General features: G+C 46.9%; 1 protein-coding gene across 2 annotated transcripts in view; it reads right to left on the bottom strand.

The window, feature by feature from the left end:
• Positions 1-19,386, bottom strand: part of mcf2a (MCF.2 cell line derived transforming sequence a) — a 204,617-nt gene that overhangs the window by 54,833 nt on the left and 130,398 nt on the right. For both annotated transcript variants that reach the window (XM_041196456.1, XM_041196457.1), the window contains exons 12-13: positions 15,539-15,730; positions 3,174-3,348 (exon numbers count right to left, since the gene is read on the bottom strand). In XM_041196456.1, the coding sequence (XP_041052390.1) occupies positions 3,174-3,348; positions 15,539-15,730 (367 nt within the window). The remainder of the gene's footprint in view (positions 1-3,173; positions 3,349-15,538; positions 15,731-19,386) is intronic.

Here is a 19,386-nt window from a genome sequence, read left to right as displayed (position 1 = left end):
CCCCAACCTGCTCCCATTGGCCCCCCCAACACTGCCTTCATTCCCCCCCCCGCCGCCCCCCACCATCCGCCACACGGCCCTCATCCCTCTATTCCCCCCTCCCCCACACCGTCATCATCCCCCATCCTGCCCTCACCACCCCATCCACCCTACCCCACACCATCCCCTTCACCGCCCTCACTAGCCCCCATCACCCCCACCCCCAACACATCTCCCTGCCCCATACTCCCAGCTGGATATTTTGACTTATGGTCCAACTCTTTTTAACCTGTAGTCACATCTAATATCATTCTCCAATGTCCTAGAGCTACAGGATGATTCTGATTGACGAAAAATGCAAAAATCAATAAATGTTAACCAAGCCACCTAGTGCCCACCGGTTTAAATTATATCAGTTATCAGTGGCTTTAAGATAGCAGACAGGGGAATGTATACAGAAGCTTAAAGCATTTAGTCTTTATACACGAACATACAAACTAGGAACAGGAGTAGGTCACTAGGACCCTCAAGCCTGCTCTGCCATTCAATAAGATCATGGATGATCTAATTGTAACCTTCCACCTACCCCTGATAACCTATCACCCCCTTGTTAATCAAGAATCTATCTAGCTCTGCCTCAAAAATATTCAAAGACTCTGCTTCCACTGCCTTTTGAGGAAGGGAGTTCCAAAGACTCACAACACTTAGAGAAAAAAAATTCACCTTGTGTCTGTCTTAAATGAGCGACCTCTTATTTTTAAACAGTGACCCCTAGTTCTAGGCTCTCCCACGAGAGGAAACACCCTCTCCGCATCCACCCTCAGGATCGTAAAGTTTTCAATTAGGTCACCTCTTACTCTTCTAAACTCCAGTGGACACTAGCCTAGTCTGTCCAACCTTTTCCCATAAGATAACCTGCCCGTTCCTGGTATTAGTCCAGTAAGCCTTCTCTGAGCTGCTTGAATATAACCATAGGACACTTCTAAACTGCTGCATTTAATGGCAGTGAAGAAAAAGAGAACTTGGGGTGAAAGTGGTAATAATTTATTGCAGGAATAATTAATCACCTCCCTTTCAGTTGACACAATGAACTGTTATCCCAAAAAATCAGGTTAAAATAACAAACTTGAAATCAAATCAGTTCCAGTCAATGTTAGTGTTTGGGTAAATGAAAATAGGAAGAATTATTGGTCTTCCTATTAAATTTGCGTTGGGCTTCACTGGAACAATGCAGCAAGCCAAGGACAGACATGTGGGCAAGAGAGCAGGGTGGAGTGTTAAAATGGCAAGCGACAGGCGTCCTTGGCTTGCTGCATTGTTCCAGTGAAGCCCAACGCAAACTGGAGGAACAACACCTCATCTTCCGACTAGGGACTTTACAGCCTTCCGGACTGAATATTGAATTCAACAACTTTAGGTCGTGAGCTCCCTCCCCCATCCCCACCCCCTTTCTGTTTCCCCCTTCTTTTTTTTCCAATAAATTATAAAGATTTTCCTTTTCCCACCTATTTCCATTGTATAAAAAAAACCACTAGAGCTATACCTTGAGTGCCCTACCATCCATTCTTAGTTAGCACATTCGTTTAGATAATATCACCAACTTTAACTTTAACACCTATGTGTTCTATTGTACTATTGTCGTTGACATCTTTTGATGATCTGCTTCTATCACTGCTTGTTTGTCCCTACAACCACACCAACCCCCTCCACCTCTCTGTCTCTCTATCTCTCCGCCCCCCACACATACACCTTAAACCAGCTTATATTTCAGCTCTTTCCTGGACTCGAACTCAAGTTCTGTCGAAGGGTCATGAGGACTCGAAACGTCAACTCTTTTCTTCTCCGCCGATGCTGCCAGACCTGCTGAGTTTTTCCAGGTAATTCTGTTTTTGTTTTGGATTTCCAGCATCCGCAGTTTTTTTGTTTTTATCTATGGATTTATCAAGCTGATTGACATGTTTCTGCCTGTAAAGGCTTCTGAACCCAGTGTTGTACTGCGAACAGTATTTTGAGGTTAGAGTGCCTCTAAAACACTAAAAGGGCATAAAAGGTATAGATTTACCCTTTTAGTCTTATTTCACTCCACCCCCCCACTAGAGCTGTACCTTGTGTGTCTTGCCATCCATTCTTAATTAGCACATTCTTTTAGATATCACCACCTCTTTGTTCCTTTGTCTGTGACATCTTTTGATTATCTGCTCCTATCACTGCTTGCTTGTCCCTACAACTACTCCCCCTACCCCCCACTTCTCTCCCCCCACCCACCCCCACCTTAAACCAGCTTATATTTCACGCCTCTCCTAATTTTACTCAGTTGTGTTGAAGGGTCATGAGGATTCGAAACGCCAACTCTTTTCTTCTCCGCCGATGCTGCCAGACCTGCTGAGTTTTTCCAGGTATTTCTGTTTTTGTTTTGGATTTTCAGCATCCGCAGTTTTTTGTTTTTATGGACGTTAGCCAAGCTCCTAGTGATGACTTAAAAGCAAAATATGGAAATCTGAAGCAAAAATAGAAAATACTGGAAAAACTCAGCAGGCCAGCAACATCTGTGGAGAGAGAAACAGAGTTAACGTGTCACGTCCTTATGACCCTTCTTCTTCCCAGCGATGAGTGTCAGCTGTGGCTAGGTCAGGAGCACTCTTACCTCTTGAGTCAGAAGGTCACAGGTTCAAGTTACAAAGATTTAGGCTGACACTTCAGTGCAGCGCTGATAGAGGATTGCAGTGCTGGAGGTGCCATCTTTTGAATAAAATGCTAAACCAAGGCCATTTTGTCCTCTGGGGTGGATGTAAAAGATCCCATGGCACTATTTAGAAGAAAAGTTGGGGAATTGTTCCCAATGTCCCAGCCAATATTTATCCCTCAATCAACATCCCTAAACAACAGATTACCTGCTCATTATCATCGCTGTTTTTGAGAGCTTTCTGTGCCCAATATTTCCAATCTATGTAACTGGCTGTAAAATGACTTGGAACATCCAGAGGTTGTGAAAGGCACCACAAAAATGCAATATCTTCCTATCTTTCGTACTGGCATTGGATGGAACACCCACCTCCCACACCCTAAATAATCATTACATTGTTTGTGCAAGTTCAGGGTAAGAAGCTGTTCAACCCATTCTTCACCTTGGCCCCTCATTGGTGCCCTTTGCGATCGTGACACATGCTAACATTTCAACCTCACAATATTTTTACCGTGCTTTGGTGTAAACAACGGACTCTTCAAAGATAAAGGCGAGGCTTCTGGTCGTGGTGCTACAGGCTGAACAGGCCGGACCTGTTTGTCAGCCAGTTTCTTGAGGGACAATTGGCGCTGCATGAACATTGTGTACACGTTTTCGAACTTTTCATGAACCATCTGTATCTGGGCCTGTGAAAGGGATGTAAAAAAGAAACCCACACACAAAGCGTGAGACAGAACGAGGCAACGGCTGAACTAATGCACGCAGACTTAAAATTCTGTGGGAGTCCAACATCTTAATGAAACCACAGTAATTGCTATGCAAAGAAAGGCCATTCAGCCCATCATGCTGCAGGGTCACCAGAACGGTATGAGGGCTTAACCACTTCAATTATGATGACAGGTTGCATAAACTTAACCTGTGCTGTTTTGAGTTTGAAAAGTTGAGGGATGTGATTGAATGACCCAAATTGCCCTGGAGTGGAGTGATTAAACATTTTCCTGCACCGTTCAGCTCAATTCTTTTTGCCATAACTTGCTGGGAGTGTGAGCTGATAACGGCATAGTGAGAATAATGGGGCATCTGGGACCTCAGTGAACATCTGGACCAACACTCTACCTCCCTTAACCATCGAGATTTAAGGAATGAGAAATTAAATAGAGCAACACACGTGCTGAGGAGGGAAATTGGATGAATTAGGTTAGCTACAGAAAGAGAACAAAAGAGAAGGAAAGAAAGGTTGGATTAAGAGAGGGGGATAGGAAAATATAGAAAAAATTGTCAAAATTTGAAATTTAAAACACTTATAAATCTCTTAGGAATAATTTCTGACCAGTAAGAATGAGATCGAAAAGTGTAAATTATTCCCTTTCTGGGCCTGAGTGGTTGATTGATGTTGTATTAACAATTATCACACTGTTACAAAGGCCCAACTTACTGTTGCGAGTTTAATGGACAATTGAGGTGTAAATCATGAAAGTTCTTAAAAATAACAGGTAGGTTAGAACAGATGCAATTTGTGAAAAACAAACAATGGAACAGTGTAAATCGACCAACGAGTTCTGCAAATACAAAACACACAGCTCTGAACTTGCTGGCTGATTTACACATTAATAACAGATTACCTCATTAAGACTCGGCTAACACACTAAGATTTGGCCCACTTCATCTATCATGTCTATCTATCTGTGTATCTATAACTGTCTGTGATGTTGAGTGTACGTTGTCTGGACTGTGATATTTGCACTCTAGGTGCAAAATTATTTAATACATGTATATTTATAAACACTTTGGCCAAGCATTTCCACTTTGGGAGTGAGCGGTGATGCAGGTGCAATTTGCCAGGTTTCTGAAATGGTTTTTCTACGAACATCTGAACAATGACAAGGAGATAAAGACCCTCCCATCCAGCCAGCCTACCCCACACAAGTGTGATACCTTGCACATCATCATATATAAACTCACCATCGCATCTCAAACCAGCTAAAAACTCACCAAATTAGAGAAAGGAACCTGGAAAATTCCTTTCTGACCAATCTACAAACAAAACTAGTCTAACGGATCACACTGGCCTTGAACTCCTGACAATACCAATCCTTTGGAAGAGGGGATCTCCAGCCCAGCTCTCGCTGGGAGGAACCCAGTCCACTGGCTGAGATGTTGGCCTGTTCCACAGGTCCATTATTTCCTGGGAAAAGAACCAACTCCTGACAACGAATCTCGAACTGGCCTTACACGGCTTAAAATTGTGACTGCTGTCCTCCATAAACTATTTAATTGGAGCAAAATCTAAACCTTTATCTTACAAGCCTCAATCAGATCACGCCCAAGTCTACACTTCTCTAAGCCGAAGAGTCCCAACTCTTTCAGCCTACCTTGATAACTAAGATGCTAACATTTATTGCCCACCCCTAATTGCCCTTGAGAAGGTGGCAGTGAGCTGCCATCTTGACCTGCTGCAGTCCATGTGGTGTAGGTACACCTTCACTGCCATCGGGGAGGGATTTTGACCCAGCGACAGTAAAGGAATGGCGGAATTATTCCAAAACAAAAACAGAATTACCTGGAAAAACTCAGCAGGTCTGGCAGCATTGGCGGAGAAGAAAAGAGTTGACGTTTCGAGTCCTCATGACCCTTCGACAGAACTTGAGTTCGAGTCCAAGAAAGAGTTGAAATATAAGCTGGTTTAAGGTGTGTGTGTGGGGGGGGGGGCGGAGAGATAGAGAGACAGAGAGGTGGAGGGAGTTGGTGTGGTTGTAGGGACAAACAAGCAGTGATAGAAGCAGATCATCAAAAGATGTCAACGACGATAGTACAATAGAACACATAGGTGTTAAAGTTAAAGTTGGTGATATTATCTAAACGAATGTGCTAATTAAGAATGGATGGTAGGGCACTCAAGGTATAGCTCTAGTGGGGGGTTTTTTTTAAATAATGGAAATAGGTGGGAAAAGGAAAATCTTTATAATTTATTGGGAAAAAAAAGGAAGGGGGAAACAGAAAGGGGGTGGGGATGGGGGAGGGAGCTCACGATCTAAAGTTGTTGAATTCAATATTCAGTCCGGATGGCTGTAAAGTGCCTAGTCGGAAGATGAGGTGTTGTTCCTCCAGTTTGCGTTGGGCTTCACTGGAACAATGCAGCAGGCCAAGGACAGACATGTGGGCAAGAGAGCAGGGTGGAGTGTTAAAATGGCAAGCGACAGGGAGGTTTGGGTCATTCTTGCGGACAGACCGCAGGTGTTCTGCAAAGCGGTTGCCCAGTTTACGTTTGGTCTCTCCAATGTAGAAGAGACCACATTGGGAGCAACGAATGCAGTAGACTAAGTTGGGGGAAATGCAAGTGAAATGCTGCTTCACTTGAAAGGAGTGTTTGGGTCGTTGGACGGTGAGGAGAGAGGAAGTGAAGGGGCAGGTGTTGCATCTTTTGCGTGGGCATGGGGTGGTGCCATAGGAGGGGGTTGAGGAGTAGGGGGTGATGGAGGAGTGGACCAGAGTGTCCCGGAGGGAGCGATCCCTACGGAATGCCGATAAGGGGGGTGAAGGGAAGATGTGTTTAGTGGTGGCATCATGCTGGAGTTGGCGGAAATGGCGGAGGATGATCCTTTGAATGCGGAGGCTGGTGGGGTGATAAGTGAGGACAAGGGGGACCCTATCATGTTTCTAGGAGGGAGGAGAAGGCGTGAGGGCGGATGCGCGGGAGATGGGCCGGACACGGTTGAGGGCCCTGTCAACGACCGTGGGTGGAAAACCTCGGTTAAGGAAGAAGGAGGACATGTCAGAGGAACTGTTTTTGAATGTAGCATCATCGGAACAGATGCGACGGAGGCGAAGGAACTGAGAGAATGGGATGGAGTCCTTACAGGAAGCGGGGTGTGAGGAGCTGTAGTCGAGATAGCTGTGGGAGTCGGTGGGTTTTGGTGGACAGTCTATCACCATTATTATTATTATTATTCCAAGTCAGGATGGTGTGTGGCTTGAAGGGGAACTTGGTATTCTTGTGCAGCTGTTGCCCTTGTCCTTCTAGGTGGTGGAGGTCGTGGGTTTGGAAGTTGCTGATGAAGGAGGCTTGGAGAGTTGCTGCAGTGCATCTTGTAGATGGTACACTCACTGCTGCTACTGTCGGTGGCAGAGGGAGTAAATGTTTAAGGTGCTGGATGGGGTGCTGATCAAGCAGCTGCTTTGTCCTGGACGGTGTCGAGCTTCTCAAGTGTTGTGGGAGCTGCACTCATCCAGGCAAGCAGAGAGTATTCACCACACTCCTGCCTCATCTCTTGTAGATGGTGGAGAGGCTTTAGGGAGTCAGGAGGTGAGCTACTCTCTGCAGAATTCCCAGCCTCTGACCCATTCTTATTGCCCCAATATTTATCTGGTTGTTCAATTAAATTTCTAATGTACTTAGGAGTGGTAACCCAGTGCAGTTTGATTAACACGGATTAGTACCGAGTCAAAAAAGAACTTGAAAGCTTTCAGCAGGGTGTCCTAGCACTTTAAAAAAAAAAGTTGCCTGCCCTTTATATTTTGGAGCCTGTCAAGGCCTGTAAACAAGTGCAAGTAGTGGAACCTCGCCAGGGTGATTAAATTAATGTGGGCTATGACCCAATCTGTGGGAAGGGCTGGCTTCCAGCGTGATGATTTTAAACTTGCACAAAATATAAAATACAATTTTTTTCTTCAATCGTGAAAACTTGATTTGTCCTGAACACAGTTTATGGTGTTTGAATTTCTCTGATCTTTGGTGCTGGTTTGGCCAATTTCAGTTGAATTATGCCGCAGAAGAAGTGTAATCGAAACTCTACGCCAAGTATGTTTATATATCTGCAAATCCTTTCCGCTTGCAGCCGTCACGTTTAAATTCAATATCAGACACAGCGTTACACGTCAAATTGGCACACTTCTGCTGCAAATGTAAAACAGTCTCGGAAAGGAGGTCAGGTATTGACTGGGCTCTGAAATGTACAACCAGTTGGAACAGAGCTTTGGCGGTTTATAATCGGCGGGGTTTTTCCACACACACCCACCCACCACGGCGATCTTCCGGTCCCACCGCAAGTCAATGGACTCCTGGCTGGGGCACCGCCTCGCCCGGGGCTAGTCTCACCCGCAACGGAGCTGGAAAATCCCGGAAAACGTTAACAGTCACCTGGATTTGTCAAGTTTCAACCAGCACCTTCAAGAGGCAGGCCAGATGCAATTTTCAATGTCGGCCTAAAGTGACCCATTATTAAGATAATTATGGCAGGTTTATCAGGCTTTTCAGCAAAGTGCAGCTAAGTTCCACATCCAACATGTTTTCCACTTGCCCCATCGTGTAATTACGATGTTGCTATTCTGGAGCCAAGGGACACCTGGTTAAGCAACAAAGAACGGCCAAATGTTCCTAATTTTCTCTGGGGAGACAATGGCGGTAGTGCTAATGTCACTGGATAAGGCTAGGGACGTGAGTTCAAATCCCACCATAGCAGCGGATGCAATTTAAATTAAATTACTAAATCTGGAATAATCTGTTATGGTGACTATGAAACTCTCATTAACTGTTTAATGTCCTTTAAGGGAGGGAAATCTGCCATCCTTATCTGGTCTGGCCTACATGTGACTCCAGATCCACAGCAATGTTGACTCTTAACTGCCCTCTGAAATGGCTGAATCAGCCACTCCGTTCAAGGGCAATTAGGGATGGGCAACCAATGCTGGTCTTGTCAGTGGTGCCCACAAACTCATGAAAGCATTTTTTAAAATCAGCCCAAGGCCTCTTATTCGCCCCAACTTTTCTTTCTATCGATTCTCAGGCTGTGGGCATCACTGACAATTGCCCATCCCCGTGTTACACAATTACCAATACAACTGAGTGCCTTGCTAGGCCTTCAGAGGGTGGTCAGGAGTCAGGAGTCAGCTACGTTGTTGTGTGACAGGAGTCCAGAGCAGGTAAGGATGGCAGATTTCCTTCCCTAACGAAACTGGCTGGGTTTTTTTATTCACAATCCAACAATTCAGGATTCATCTAACTGAGACCCAGCTTTTCCTTTCTGGATATTTTTTAAAAATGAATTTACCTTCTCAAACTGTCACCTTTGACATTGAGGTCACAGGTCACTGTGCTGTGGACTGAATGCTTGCAGCTTCGCAAATACCGTGGGCGGAATGTTCCCAGATGTAGAGGGCGGGCAAAATGGCGTCCTACCCGCCGACATTCCAAACCCGTCTCATTATTTACACATTCCCGGGAAACGCACCATTTTTATGGCAGGTAGGCTCGCTATCGCCCCCCCGCTGCTGCATCACGCTGGCCGCCATCTTTAAAAGGCAGCCGCCAGCAAAGTGCTCATCGTCACCAGCTCACCACCGCTGCCCGGGAGACACGGCCAGCAAAGGAGAAAAGACTGCAGCCCCCCCACCGCCCCCCCGATTCAACGTCAGGTCTCGCGAGCAACTGCTGGATGCTGTGGAGGCCCCACTGGGAAGTCCTGTATCTCCTCTCTAGCTGCAGGATGGGCAGCAACGTCGCCAACCCGGCTTGGGAGTTGGGGACAGTGGTGGTCAGCGCGAATGCCCTGCAGAGGAGGACAGCCACCCAGTGCCGCAAGTGCATGAATGATCTCCTCTGTTCCTCCAGGGTAAGTCACTCTTTTCATCACTCCCAACTCACACACACTCACAAACCCATCACACATCCACAGGGCCCTCACTCACCGTCAGCGTGAGGGACATCACCATTCACTCTCTCACACACACCGTCATTGTCCTCATCCTGTCCATGGGATCACTCACCAGCCACACAGGCCAGACATACTTATCATCTGGCCTGTCAGGCATCCTGATACACTCTCCCCATCTCTATCCATGCAGAATAAACTGGCTCACAACAGGAGGGAAGGGTCACAGACAGGTGGAGGGATGCCAGAGATCAAAGTCCTTACGGAATTTGAAAACACAGCCATCCAGCTGGCCGGCGACAATCTGGACCAGTCCTGGGCTGACGGTGAGATCAGCGCTGCTCTACCAAGTGAGGATCCAGCAGTGCAACATCCATCAGACAACCATGCTGTGAGTGATGTGTCCTGTTTCACAGGCCACTGCCATGCACTAATTATCTCCCCTTGCTTCCGCTGGCCCATCACTTCAAGGGCCAATGGAGTCTATGACCCAGGTCCTCCAAACCAGGTCGGAAGGGACATCCAAAGGGGGACCGGAATGCACGTCCTTATAAGCTTATCCACACCCTCCACCAGCGCAGAGACACACACTTCAGCGGAACCAAGCTCTAGAATAGGCCCAGGATCACATACTGGTGAGCACAGTGCACAGTCTGATCCACAGCAGGTGGCGCCAGGGACTTCCCAGGTCCTAAGCATTCAGAGAGCTGCTGGAGGCCAGGAACCTGTTGAGTCCGAGTCAAATGAGGAGCCTCTGAACTCAGTCACGTCACAGTTGCTGGAGCTGCAAAGGCAAACTCAGGAACATCAGGAAGGGATGTCCACTGCACTCCTCAGATTGTAAGGCACGATTGAGGAGTCCGTCTGTCTGCAGGCTGAGGTGATATGGGCGGCATTGCCAACGCACCGAGGTCAACACTGGCAGGATGGTGGCCGCCATGGAGACCTTGGTCCAGGACATTGCTCCTGCACTGCTGCACAGGCTTAACTCCATCACTGATACCATAGTTGGCCTCCAACAGTGTATACGCGAGGGGGATGCTGGGCAGCTCGACCTCACTCCAGCTACCCCTTCTCCTCAAGGAGTCAGCCTGGGGTCCCCGGTACCCATAGGGAGGAGGATCAGCAGGTGCACACACCAGGTTCATCCACTCAGGTGACTCCAGGCGTGTCCAGCCCATCCAAATCCCCTCTTCCTGTGGCCTCAGCAGCTCCAGCTCCACAGGCCGAGGAGGGAGCCACTGCCGCACAGCAGGACCCTGAAAGCAGGCCGGGGCCCTCCAGGTCTCAGCCCTCCAGAGGACACTGGCCAAGGTCATCACAGGCAGGATGTAGCAGTCAGCAGGCTGGCTCCACCTCTGCCGTGGATGTCGGGGGAGCATCAAGGCAGGGTTAGGACAGTTAAGGAGAATTAGTTGCACAGCCTGGGCACGGGTGTTAATCACTTGTACATAATGTTCACTGTCATCATTAAACTCCCAAGAATGTCTCTCTGCCTGTGGATCCTTGTTCTGATGAGCAGTGTTCGTGTCACTCAGATGTGAAACCTTTCTGCACAAGATAAAGGCAGGTGTCTCAGTCCAGGGCCTCTTCCCTGTGCTCTGTGCAGCCTTCAGACCAAAGTGATGGTCCAGCCTCACACTCCCTGGACACGTTACTGATACCTGCACTTTGATGGTGCTGCTCATTGCTGCCAGAATGTAGTGGGCAGGCACCATAGAGTTCCTTCATTCTCTCTGTATGCTCTCAGCATCTTTAAGGTGGGGCTGGCCCCCATCACACCAGCATCTGTGACCAGTGATGCTGTGGACCAGTTCCTGAAGGGCTGAGGTGCTGAAGGTGGACACAGCATTGGTTGCGTCTAAAGTTTCATGGCTGCGTCTCTATGATACGACCCTGATCACAGAGCGCAAGCAAGCTGCCCTCAGCCAGACAAGAGTCAGACATTCTCAAAGGCCATGTGAAGATCTATGAAGTGTCCTCAATGCATGTCATCGTCATCTTCCTGCAACTGAGTGATTATTAGGGCCTCCACAGGGTCTCCATGACAGGAGCATTCTCACTCAGGGTAATGGCGCTGCTAGAAGCCAGACTAGAGTCAAACGTTCACAGATGCGATCTGAGGATCTATGGGAATACTTCATTACATGTCATCATCATCCTCCACAAATTCTGCAGCTATGAGAGCCTCCCAAGTGCACCTGCCTCTTCTAACCAGTGCGAGAGCATCATCCCCGTCATCATCACCTCTGAGGACCCCCTCAACCTCATCTCCGCTGCTGTTCTCCTCATCGGAGGAGACCTCCAGCTCCTCCATCTCCTCAGCCAGCTCGTCTCCCCATTACAGCACCAGGTTGTAAAGGGCGCAGAAGATGATGATGATGTGTGACACTCCCTGGAAACCATGCGCAGACCTGCAGGATGCGTTTCTGGTGGTCGCACACCAGATGGACGTTCAGTGAGTGGAAGCCCTTGAGGTTGGTGAAGTTCACTGAATGTAGCGATGGAGACCCGAGCACCCCATGAGTGCAGTCAATCGCACCCTGCACCTGTGGGAGACCCGAGATCAGGGTGAATCCAATGGCCCTTGTATCCTGGCTGTCCCGGTCCCGGGCGAAATGCACAAAGTTGTTGCCATGGAGAAGATGGTATCTGTGACCTCATGGATGCATTTGTGGGTGGTAGATTGTGAGATCCCACAGAGGTCACCTGTGGAGCCCTGAAAGGAGCCACTGGCATAGAAATTGAGGCCGTGGTCACTTTCACAGCCACTGGCAGTGGATGCCCTCCCTGTCCCCTTGGCGCCAAGCCCTGCAGTAAGTGCCAGATATGACCCACCAGGTCCTTAGACATGTGCAGCCGTCAGTGACACTGGTTCTCAGTCCTCTGCAGGAATGGTAGGCGGTGTCTATAGACCCTGGATGTCACTAGGTGCTGACCAGCCACAGTTCACTGTCACTCCTGGGCAGTGTGTGTATGGGAGCTCCTGCTGCCTCTTCTTCATGAGGTTTCTGCTCCTGCCTTTGCACAGCCAGGAGCCTCAGTCATTCTCTCCTCCGCCTTCTACGGTCTCTGTGGACCATCAGGGATACAGCTAGGTCACCAGAATTCATTGTCCTGACGTGGTCCTCCTGCAGTATGAAAGAGAGGCAGAGACATGGTTACCATGGGTGGACCCAGCACCTTTCCTGGTCCAGTGTGACTGCCCCTTAATGCTTCCTGCAGAGTGCTAGTCACCCCTCGGATGGCCAGGGGTGAGTGCGCTGGATGGCTGCCCTGTCAACCTGAGACATGGGGGAGACTGGTCCAAACCAGGATGCTGAGATTGGCAGGGGCTGTGAGTGTCTCCAGCAGTGACTGTTCCATGGCCAGTGTTGGCGAGGAGATTGTACAAGGTGTGTGGTCCAACTGCTGGTAAAGTGGTTGCAGACTCGCACTCTGTGCCAGGGCGGGGTGGTAGGGGGTAAGGTCTGGAGAGCTTGGTGGTACATTAGTGCCTCCGCATTGCTTGCGTAGGTGGGTAGGCTAGGAGCCTGACCCCAATATCACTGCAGCTGCGCCATAACTGTCTCAGTTGCAGAGGGATGGTCAGTTTATACAAGTGGCCCTCGCCTACCCTGTCCCCCACCTTGATTGCTTGTGCGCGGGATCCAATGCCAGGACAGCAGGTGCCTCCAGACACCACCCCACCTCCACCCTGAGTACAGTCGCCTCCGGGGTCAGGCAGCAGTTGTCCCCAGACACCACCCTGCCCCCCACTGTGAGTGCAGTCACTCCCAGACCTGGACAGCACTTCCGCCCGGACCCCTGGCGCCCTTGAAGCCAGCAGAGCAGCGGGTGACCCTGGTGAGGGGTGGGAAACAAAGCTGCTCACTCACCTCAGCTCCCCCAAAGTGAAGGCCGCCAAGTGCAAATCGCCTGTGCGCTGTTGTGAAACACGTCGACCTGCTTTCCCTCCGACCTGGGCGGACGATCCCGTGGGGGTCCAGAGCCTGACAGGATGGCCTTTTAAAGAGATGCTGATGTATCACAAAGAGCTCTCCGCCGACCATTGGCGGGAAGTGCAGCCCATGACAATCATGACCTCCCTTCCCCCGTCGTGAACAAGATTGCGCCATATTGTCTACACCCACCACCTATCACACCCGCTGCCAGCGGGCATGGAAAACTCCACCCTGGGATCAGTATGAGAAAAATCCCAGTGCTCCGTACTTGCTACATTTCAAAAAATTTGAAGTATTAGGACCACTTGGCTAGAACTAGAGGGCCCTAAATATTAGATTCTCGTTAATAAAATTAATAATAGCTGCTTCATCAATGACTTTCCTTCCATCACAAGGTCAGAAGTGGGGATGTTCGCTGATGATTGCACAATGTTCAGCACCATTCGAATCTTGTCAGATGCTGAATCAAATGCAGCAAGACCTGGACAATATCCAGGCTTGGGCTGAAAATTGGCAAATAACATTCGTGACACACAAGTGTCAGGCAATGACCATTTCCAACAAGAGAGAATCTAACCATTGCCCCTTGACATTCAATGGCATTACCATCACTGAATCTCCCACTATCAACATCCTGGGGGTTACCATTGACCAGAAACTGAACTGGACTAGCCATATAAATACTGTGGCTACAAGAGGAGGTCAGAGACTAGGAATTCTGTGGCGAATAACTTACCTACTGACTTCAAAGCCTGTCCACCATCTCCCACGCTTAAGTCAGGAGTGTGATGGAATACTCCCCACTTGCCTGGGTGAGTGTAGCTCCTACAACACTCAAGAAACTGGACACCATCCAGGACAAAGCAGTCTGCTTGACTGGCACCCCTTCCACAAACATTCACTCCATCCACCACCGACACATAGTAGCAGCAGTGTGTGTACCATCTATAAGATGCACTGCAGGAATTCACCAAGGCTCCTTAGACAGCTCCTTCCAAACCCACGACCACTGCCATCAAGAAGGACAAGGGCACCAGAAAGATGGGAACACCACCACCTGGAAGTTCCCCTCCAAGTCACACATCATCCTGACTTGGAAATATATCGCCGTTCCTTCACTGTCGCTGGGTCATAATCCTGGAACTCCCTCCCTAACAGCACTGTGGGTGTACCTACACCACATGGACTGCAGCGACTCAAGTATGAGTGGCTGACAGGCAAACACTCTTACAGGTTTGATGGAGGATTGGTGACGAAGAGGGAATTGCACATGGCATAACCTTCATTCCTCAATCATTGAGTAATGAGCGGAATCACCATAAATCAGCTCATTGATCATCTGATGTGAGAATGGAGGTTTTTTGAAAATATTTTGGGGGAATATTGTGTTATTCTGTGAAGGAGGTTGTGTTTCTGTGTGTAAATGATTTAATTAAACTGGGGAATGGTTACTAGAAGACAGGTTGTCTGGGAAGTTTAAAACATTAAAGAATAGAGGTGTAAGGTTTGTGCTTCTGTAATCAGATATGTTAGATCTAACATTTGCATTTTTAGTCAGGTTGAGAGTTAATTTGAATATCAAAGTTAAGTCAGAGATGACAGGAAATATTTTTGCATCTTACAGGAGTTCCATGTGTAAAGAGAAGAGGATATATTACATTTTATTGACCTGAAAACAGAGTCAAAATAGAAACATGAAAGGTTTTACATTTGGAACGATTTAAGTTTCAAAGAGGTGTAAGAACAATGGAACCTGAAATGAAAGAGGGGAAAAGGTATTTTAAGAGTTACTGTTGAAAGCTTAAAGGGGTTGGCAGCTGCTGGCTGTTAGCTGTAGCCTATTAGGGATGTGAGGAAGATTTCCTGGAAACAGCTCTAGGCTGGGAGAAGTTTGAATCAGCCATCCAGTCAAGCCAGAAAAGTATTGGCCTGCAAAAAGCAGTCTTGGTTTCAACAGCAGCGTGGGAGTTCAAGAGTGTGGTATGCCTTTATTGAAGCTACAGCAGTGTGCCTAGCGTATTATTACTGGATTTTTATAGTTAAACATCCAAAATAAAACTTATAATTTTTAAAATCCCAGAAGTGTTACTGGACTTCTTGCAGCTGAGGTCAGTACGTTTTCTTCCTGTTTTCACAATATATAAAAAAAAGGTATGGTTTGTAAGCCAAATTTCCCTCTGGGATTTAGTTTACGCAACAATTAACATCTGCTGTGGTCATAACATTGAGCTACACTGCCAGATATCAATAATACATGTAGCACAAGGTTTGGCATCATTAAATACCTTAATGGGTGTCGTGAGAATGGGTCCAAACTCATTGTATAATTCTTCAGTGTCACACTGCAGGTAGTCTCCAGAGTTTTCTAGAAACTTCTCGATTTCTTGTAGAGCTCCCTTTGCTCCTTCCTGTGACTGACACTTGTCCATGGGCTGAGAGGCGAGGAGGTAAGCACCTTCATCACACCATTGCAGAACCTGTAAGTAGGACAGAACCAGAGCTATCCACATGAATTGCAATGATGTTCTTCCAGATTTAGACCCGGCTTGTTCCTGTCTCCTTCAATTAGAATCACAACTCATCAGAAAAACATTCTGCTGATAGTGAGGAAAAGAGTGAGTGCCGGATTTGGGCTCATTGCCCCATCTAAATAGATGAATTAGGAGCAGGAGTAGGCCATTCAGCCCCTTGAGCCTCCTCCGCCATTCAATAAGATCATGGCTGATCTGATTTTGGCCTTAACTCCACATTCCACCCCCCGCCAACCCGATAACCTTTGACTCCCTTGCTAGCCAATAATCTATCTACCTCTGCCTTAAAAATATTCAATGACCCTGCCTCCACAGCTCTCTGAGGAAGAGAGTTCCAAAGACTCACGACCCTCTGAGAGAAAACATTTCTCCTCATCTCTGTCTTAAATGGGAGACTCCTTATTTTTAAACTGTGTCCCCTGGTTCTAATCTTCCCCAGGAGGGAAACATCCTTTCAGTATCCACCTTGTCAAGTCCCCTCAGGATTTTATATGTCTCAATAAGATCACCTTTCATTCTTTTAAACTTGAATGGAGACAGGCCCAACCTGCACAAACCTTCTCCCTTCGCAGGCAACAGTTGTGCAAGACTTCTCTGAACTGCTTCTAACACATTTAAACCCTTTCTTAAATAAGGAGACCGAAACTGTACACAGTACTCTAGATGTGGTCTCCTCAATGCCCTGTACAAGTGGAGCAAAACACCCCAACTTTTATATTCCATTCCCCTTGCAATAACCAACAGCATTCCATTTGGCTTCTTAAACACTCGCTGTACCTGCATGTTAACATTTTGTGATTCACCTACCAGGACACCCAGATCCCTCTGTACCTCAGAGTTCTGCAATCTCTCTGCACTTAAATAATATGCTCTTTTTCTATTCTTGTTGCCAAAGTGGACAGGTTCACATTTTCTCACGTTATACTCCATCTGCCAAATGTTTGCCCACTCACTTAACCTGTCTATATCCCTCTGCAGGCTCCTTACGGTGCTCGTCACGACTTACTTTCCTACCTATCTCTGTCTCATCAGCAAATTTAGCAACCATACTTTTGGACCTTGCATCCAAGTCATTGACACAAATTATAAATAGTTGAGGCCCCAGCTCTGATTCCTGTGGCACTCCACCCATCATATCTTACCAACCCAAAAATGACCCATTCATGCCTACTTTTGGTATTCTGTTAACTAACCAATCCTCTATCCTTGCTAACATGTTACCCCCTACACCATGAGCTCTTATTTTGCATAGTAACCTTTGATGTGGCACCTTGTCAAATGCTTTCTGGAAATCTACATATATACATCCACAGGTTCCCCTCTATCCACGTTGCTTGTTATCTGTTCAGTGAATTCCAATAAATAAGCCAAACGTGATTTCCCTTCTGCAAAACCATGTTGACTCTGCTTCATTGTGCTGAGATTTTCTAAGTGACCCGCTATAACTTCCTCAATAATAGGTGCCAGCATTTTCCCAGAAAATAGATGTTAGACTAATTGGCCTGTAGATTCCTGCTTTCTGTCTCCCTCTTTTCTTGAATAGAGGAGTCACATTCACTATTTTTAAATCTGTCGGGACCATTCCAGAATCTAGGGCACTTTGGAAAATTAAAACCAATGCATCTAGTGTCTCAGCAGCCACTTCTCCTAAGGCCCTAAGTTGATACCCATCAGAACCTGGGGACTTGTCAGCTTTTAGCTCCAATAATTTTCTCAGTTCCCTTTCCCTGGTGATTGTAATTATTTTTATTTTCTTCCTCCCTTTTACCACCTGATTCACACTTATTTCTCAGATGTTATTTGTATCCTCTACGGTGAAGACCGATGCAAAATATTTGTTCAATTCATCCACTATTACCTTATTTTCTATTATTAATTCCCCATTCTCAATCTCTAGAGGACCAATGTTCACTTTGCTTACTCTTTTTCTTTTTAAATACCTGTAGAAACTATATCTGTTTTTATATCTATAGCTAGCTTTCTCTCATACTCAAATTTCTCCCTCCCTATTAATCTTTTAGTTATTCTTTGCTCTTTTTCATATTCTGTCCAAAGATACTATCTTTAATTTGTTTAGTTAGCTATGGATGGTCTGTCCTTCCATTAGAAGCTCTCTTTCTCATTAGAATGTATCTTTTCTGAGTATTCTGAAAGATCTCCTTAAATGTCTGCCACTACATCTCTACTGACCTATCCCTTAAGCTAATTTCCTCGTTCACTTTAGCCAGCTCTGTCTTCATGCTCTCATAATTATTTAAGTTTAAAACACTAGTCTTAGATCCACTCTTCTCTGTGAACATCAATCATATTATGATCCCACTGCTACCTGGGGACTCCTTCACTATGAGGTAATTAATTAATCCCGTCACACTGCACATTACCAGCTCTAGTATAGCCTGCTCTCTGCTTAGCTCCAGAAGGTGCTGCTTTAAGAAATTTCCCCAAAAACACTGTGGACTCATCATCCAGATGTTTCAGATTTCCAACATCTACATCTATTTTGTTTTTGTCCTTTTTGTTGAAGTCAACAGTGAGGAAAATTGGTCTTGGGTGTCAAATAGGCAGCCAATCTGTTCTTGGCCATTTTGTGTTACTGTCCCGCGAGCATTCTCACCCTCTTCGCCTTGGAAAACTGTTTGCTCTCATTTCTCATCATGCTGCCCTCCAGTGCTCCTTATTAAAGATGGCCCTTTGCCCTTTCAGCCATCTAACTCATCTTTCTATGGCACTTCTTAAAAATCATTCATGGGACATGGGCGTCTCTGGCTAGGCCAGCATTTATTGCCCATCCCTACTTGCCCTTGAGAAGGTGGTGGTGAGCTGCCTTCTTGAACCGCTGCAGTCCATGTGGTGTAGGAACACCCACAGTGCTGTTAGGGAGGGAGTTCCAGGATTTTGACCCAGCGACAGTGAAGGTATGGTGAGTTCCAAGTCAGGATGGTGAATGGCTTGGAGGGGAATTTCCAGGTGGTTCCCATCTATCTGCTGCCCTTGTCCATCTGGATGGTAGCAGTCGTGGGTTTGAAAGGTGCTGTCTAAGGAGCCTTGTTGAGTTTCTGCAGTGCATCTTGTAGATGGTACATACTGCTGCTACTGTGTGTCGGTGGTGGAGGAGTGAATGTTTATGGATGTGGTGCCAATCAAGCGAGCTGCTTTATCCTGGATGGTGCTCTGCTTCTTGAGTGTTGTAGGAGCTGCACTCATCCAGGCAAGTGGAGAATATTCAATCACACTCCAGAATGTGCCCGGTCAATGGTGGACAGGCTTTGGGGAGTCAGGAGGTGAGTTATTTGCTGCAAAGTTCCTAGCCTCTGACATGCTCTTGTAGCCACAGTATTTATATTGCTAGCCCAGTTGTTTCTGGTCAATGGTAACCCCCAGGATGTTGATAGTGGGGGGATCAGTGATGGTAATGCCAATGAATATCAAAGGGTGATGGTTGGATTCTCCCTTGTTGGAGATTGCCTGGCACTTGTGAGGCATGAACGTTACTTGCCACTTGTCAATCCTACTATCACACCTTTTGGAATGATGAGCTATTTTTATAAATTATGGGTATATGAGCAGAGATGCATTTAGTCGTTTTTTAATTTATGTTTATT

This window comes from Carcharodon carcharias, chromosome 9, assembly GCF_017639515.1.
Source record: "Carcharodon carcharias isolate sCarCar2 chromosome 9, sCarCar2.pri, whole genome shotgun sequence".
In the NCBI taxonomy this organism is placed as follows: Eukaryota; Metazoa; Chordata; class Chondrichthyes; order Lamniformes; family Lamnidae; genus Carcharodon; species Carcharodon carcharias.
This window is presented reverse-complemented; position numbering and strand designations above follow the sequence as displayed.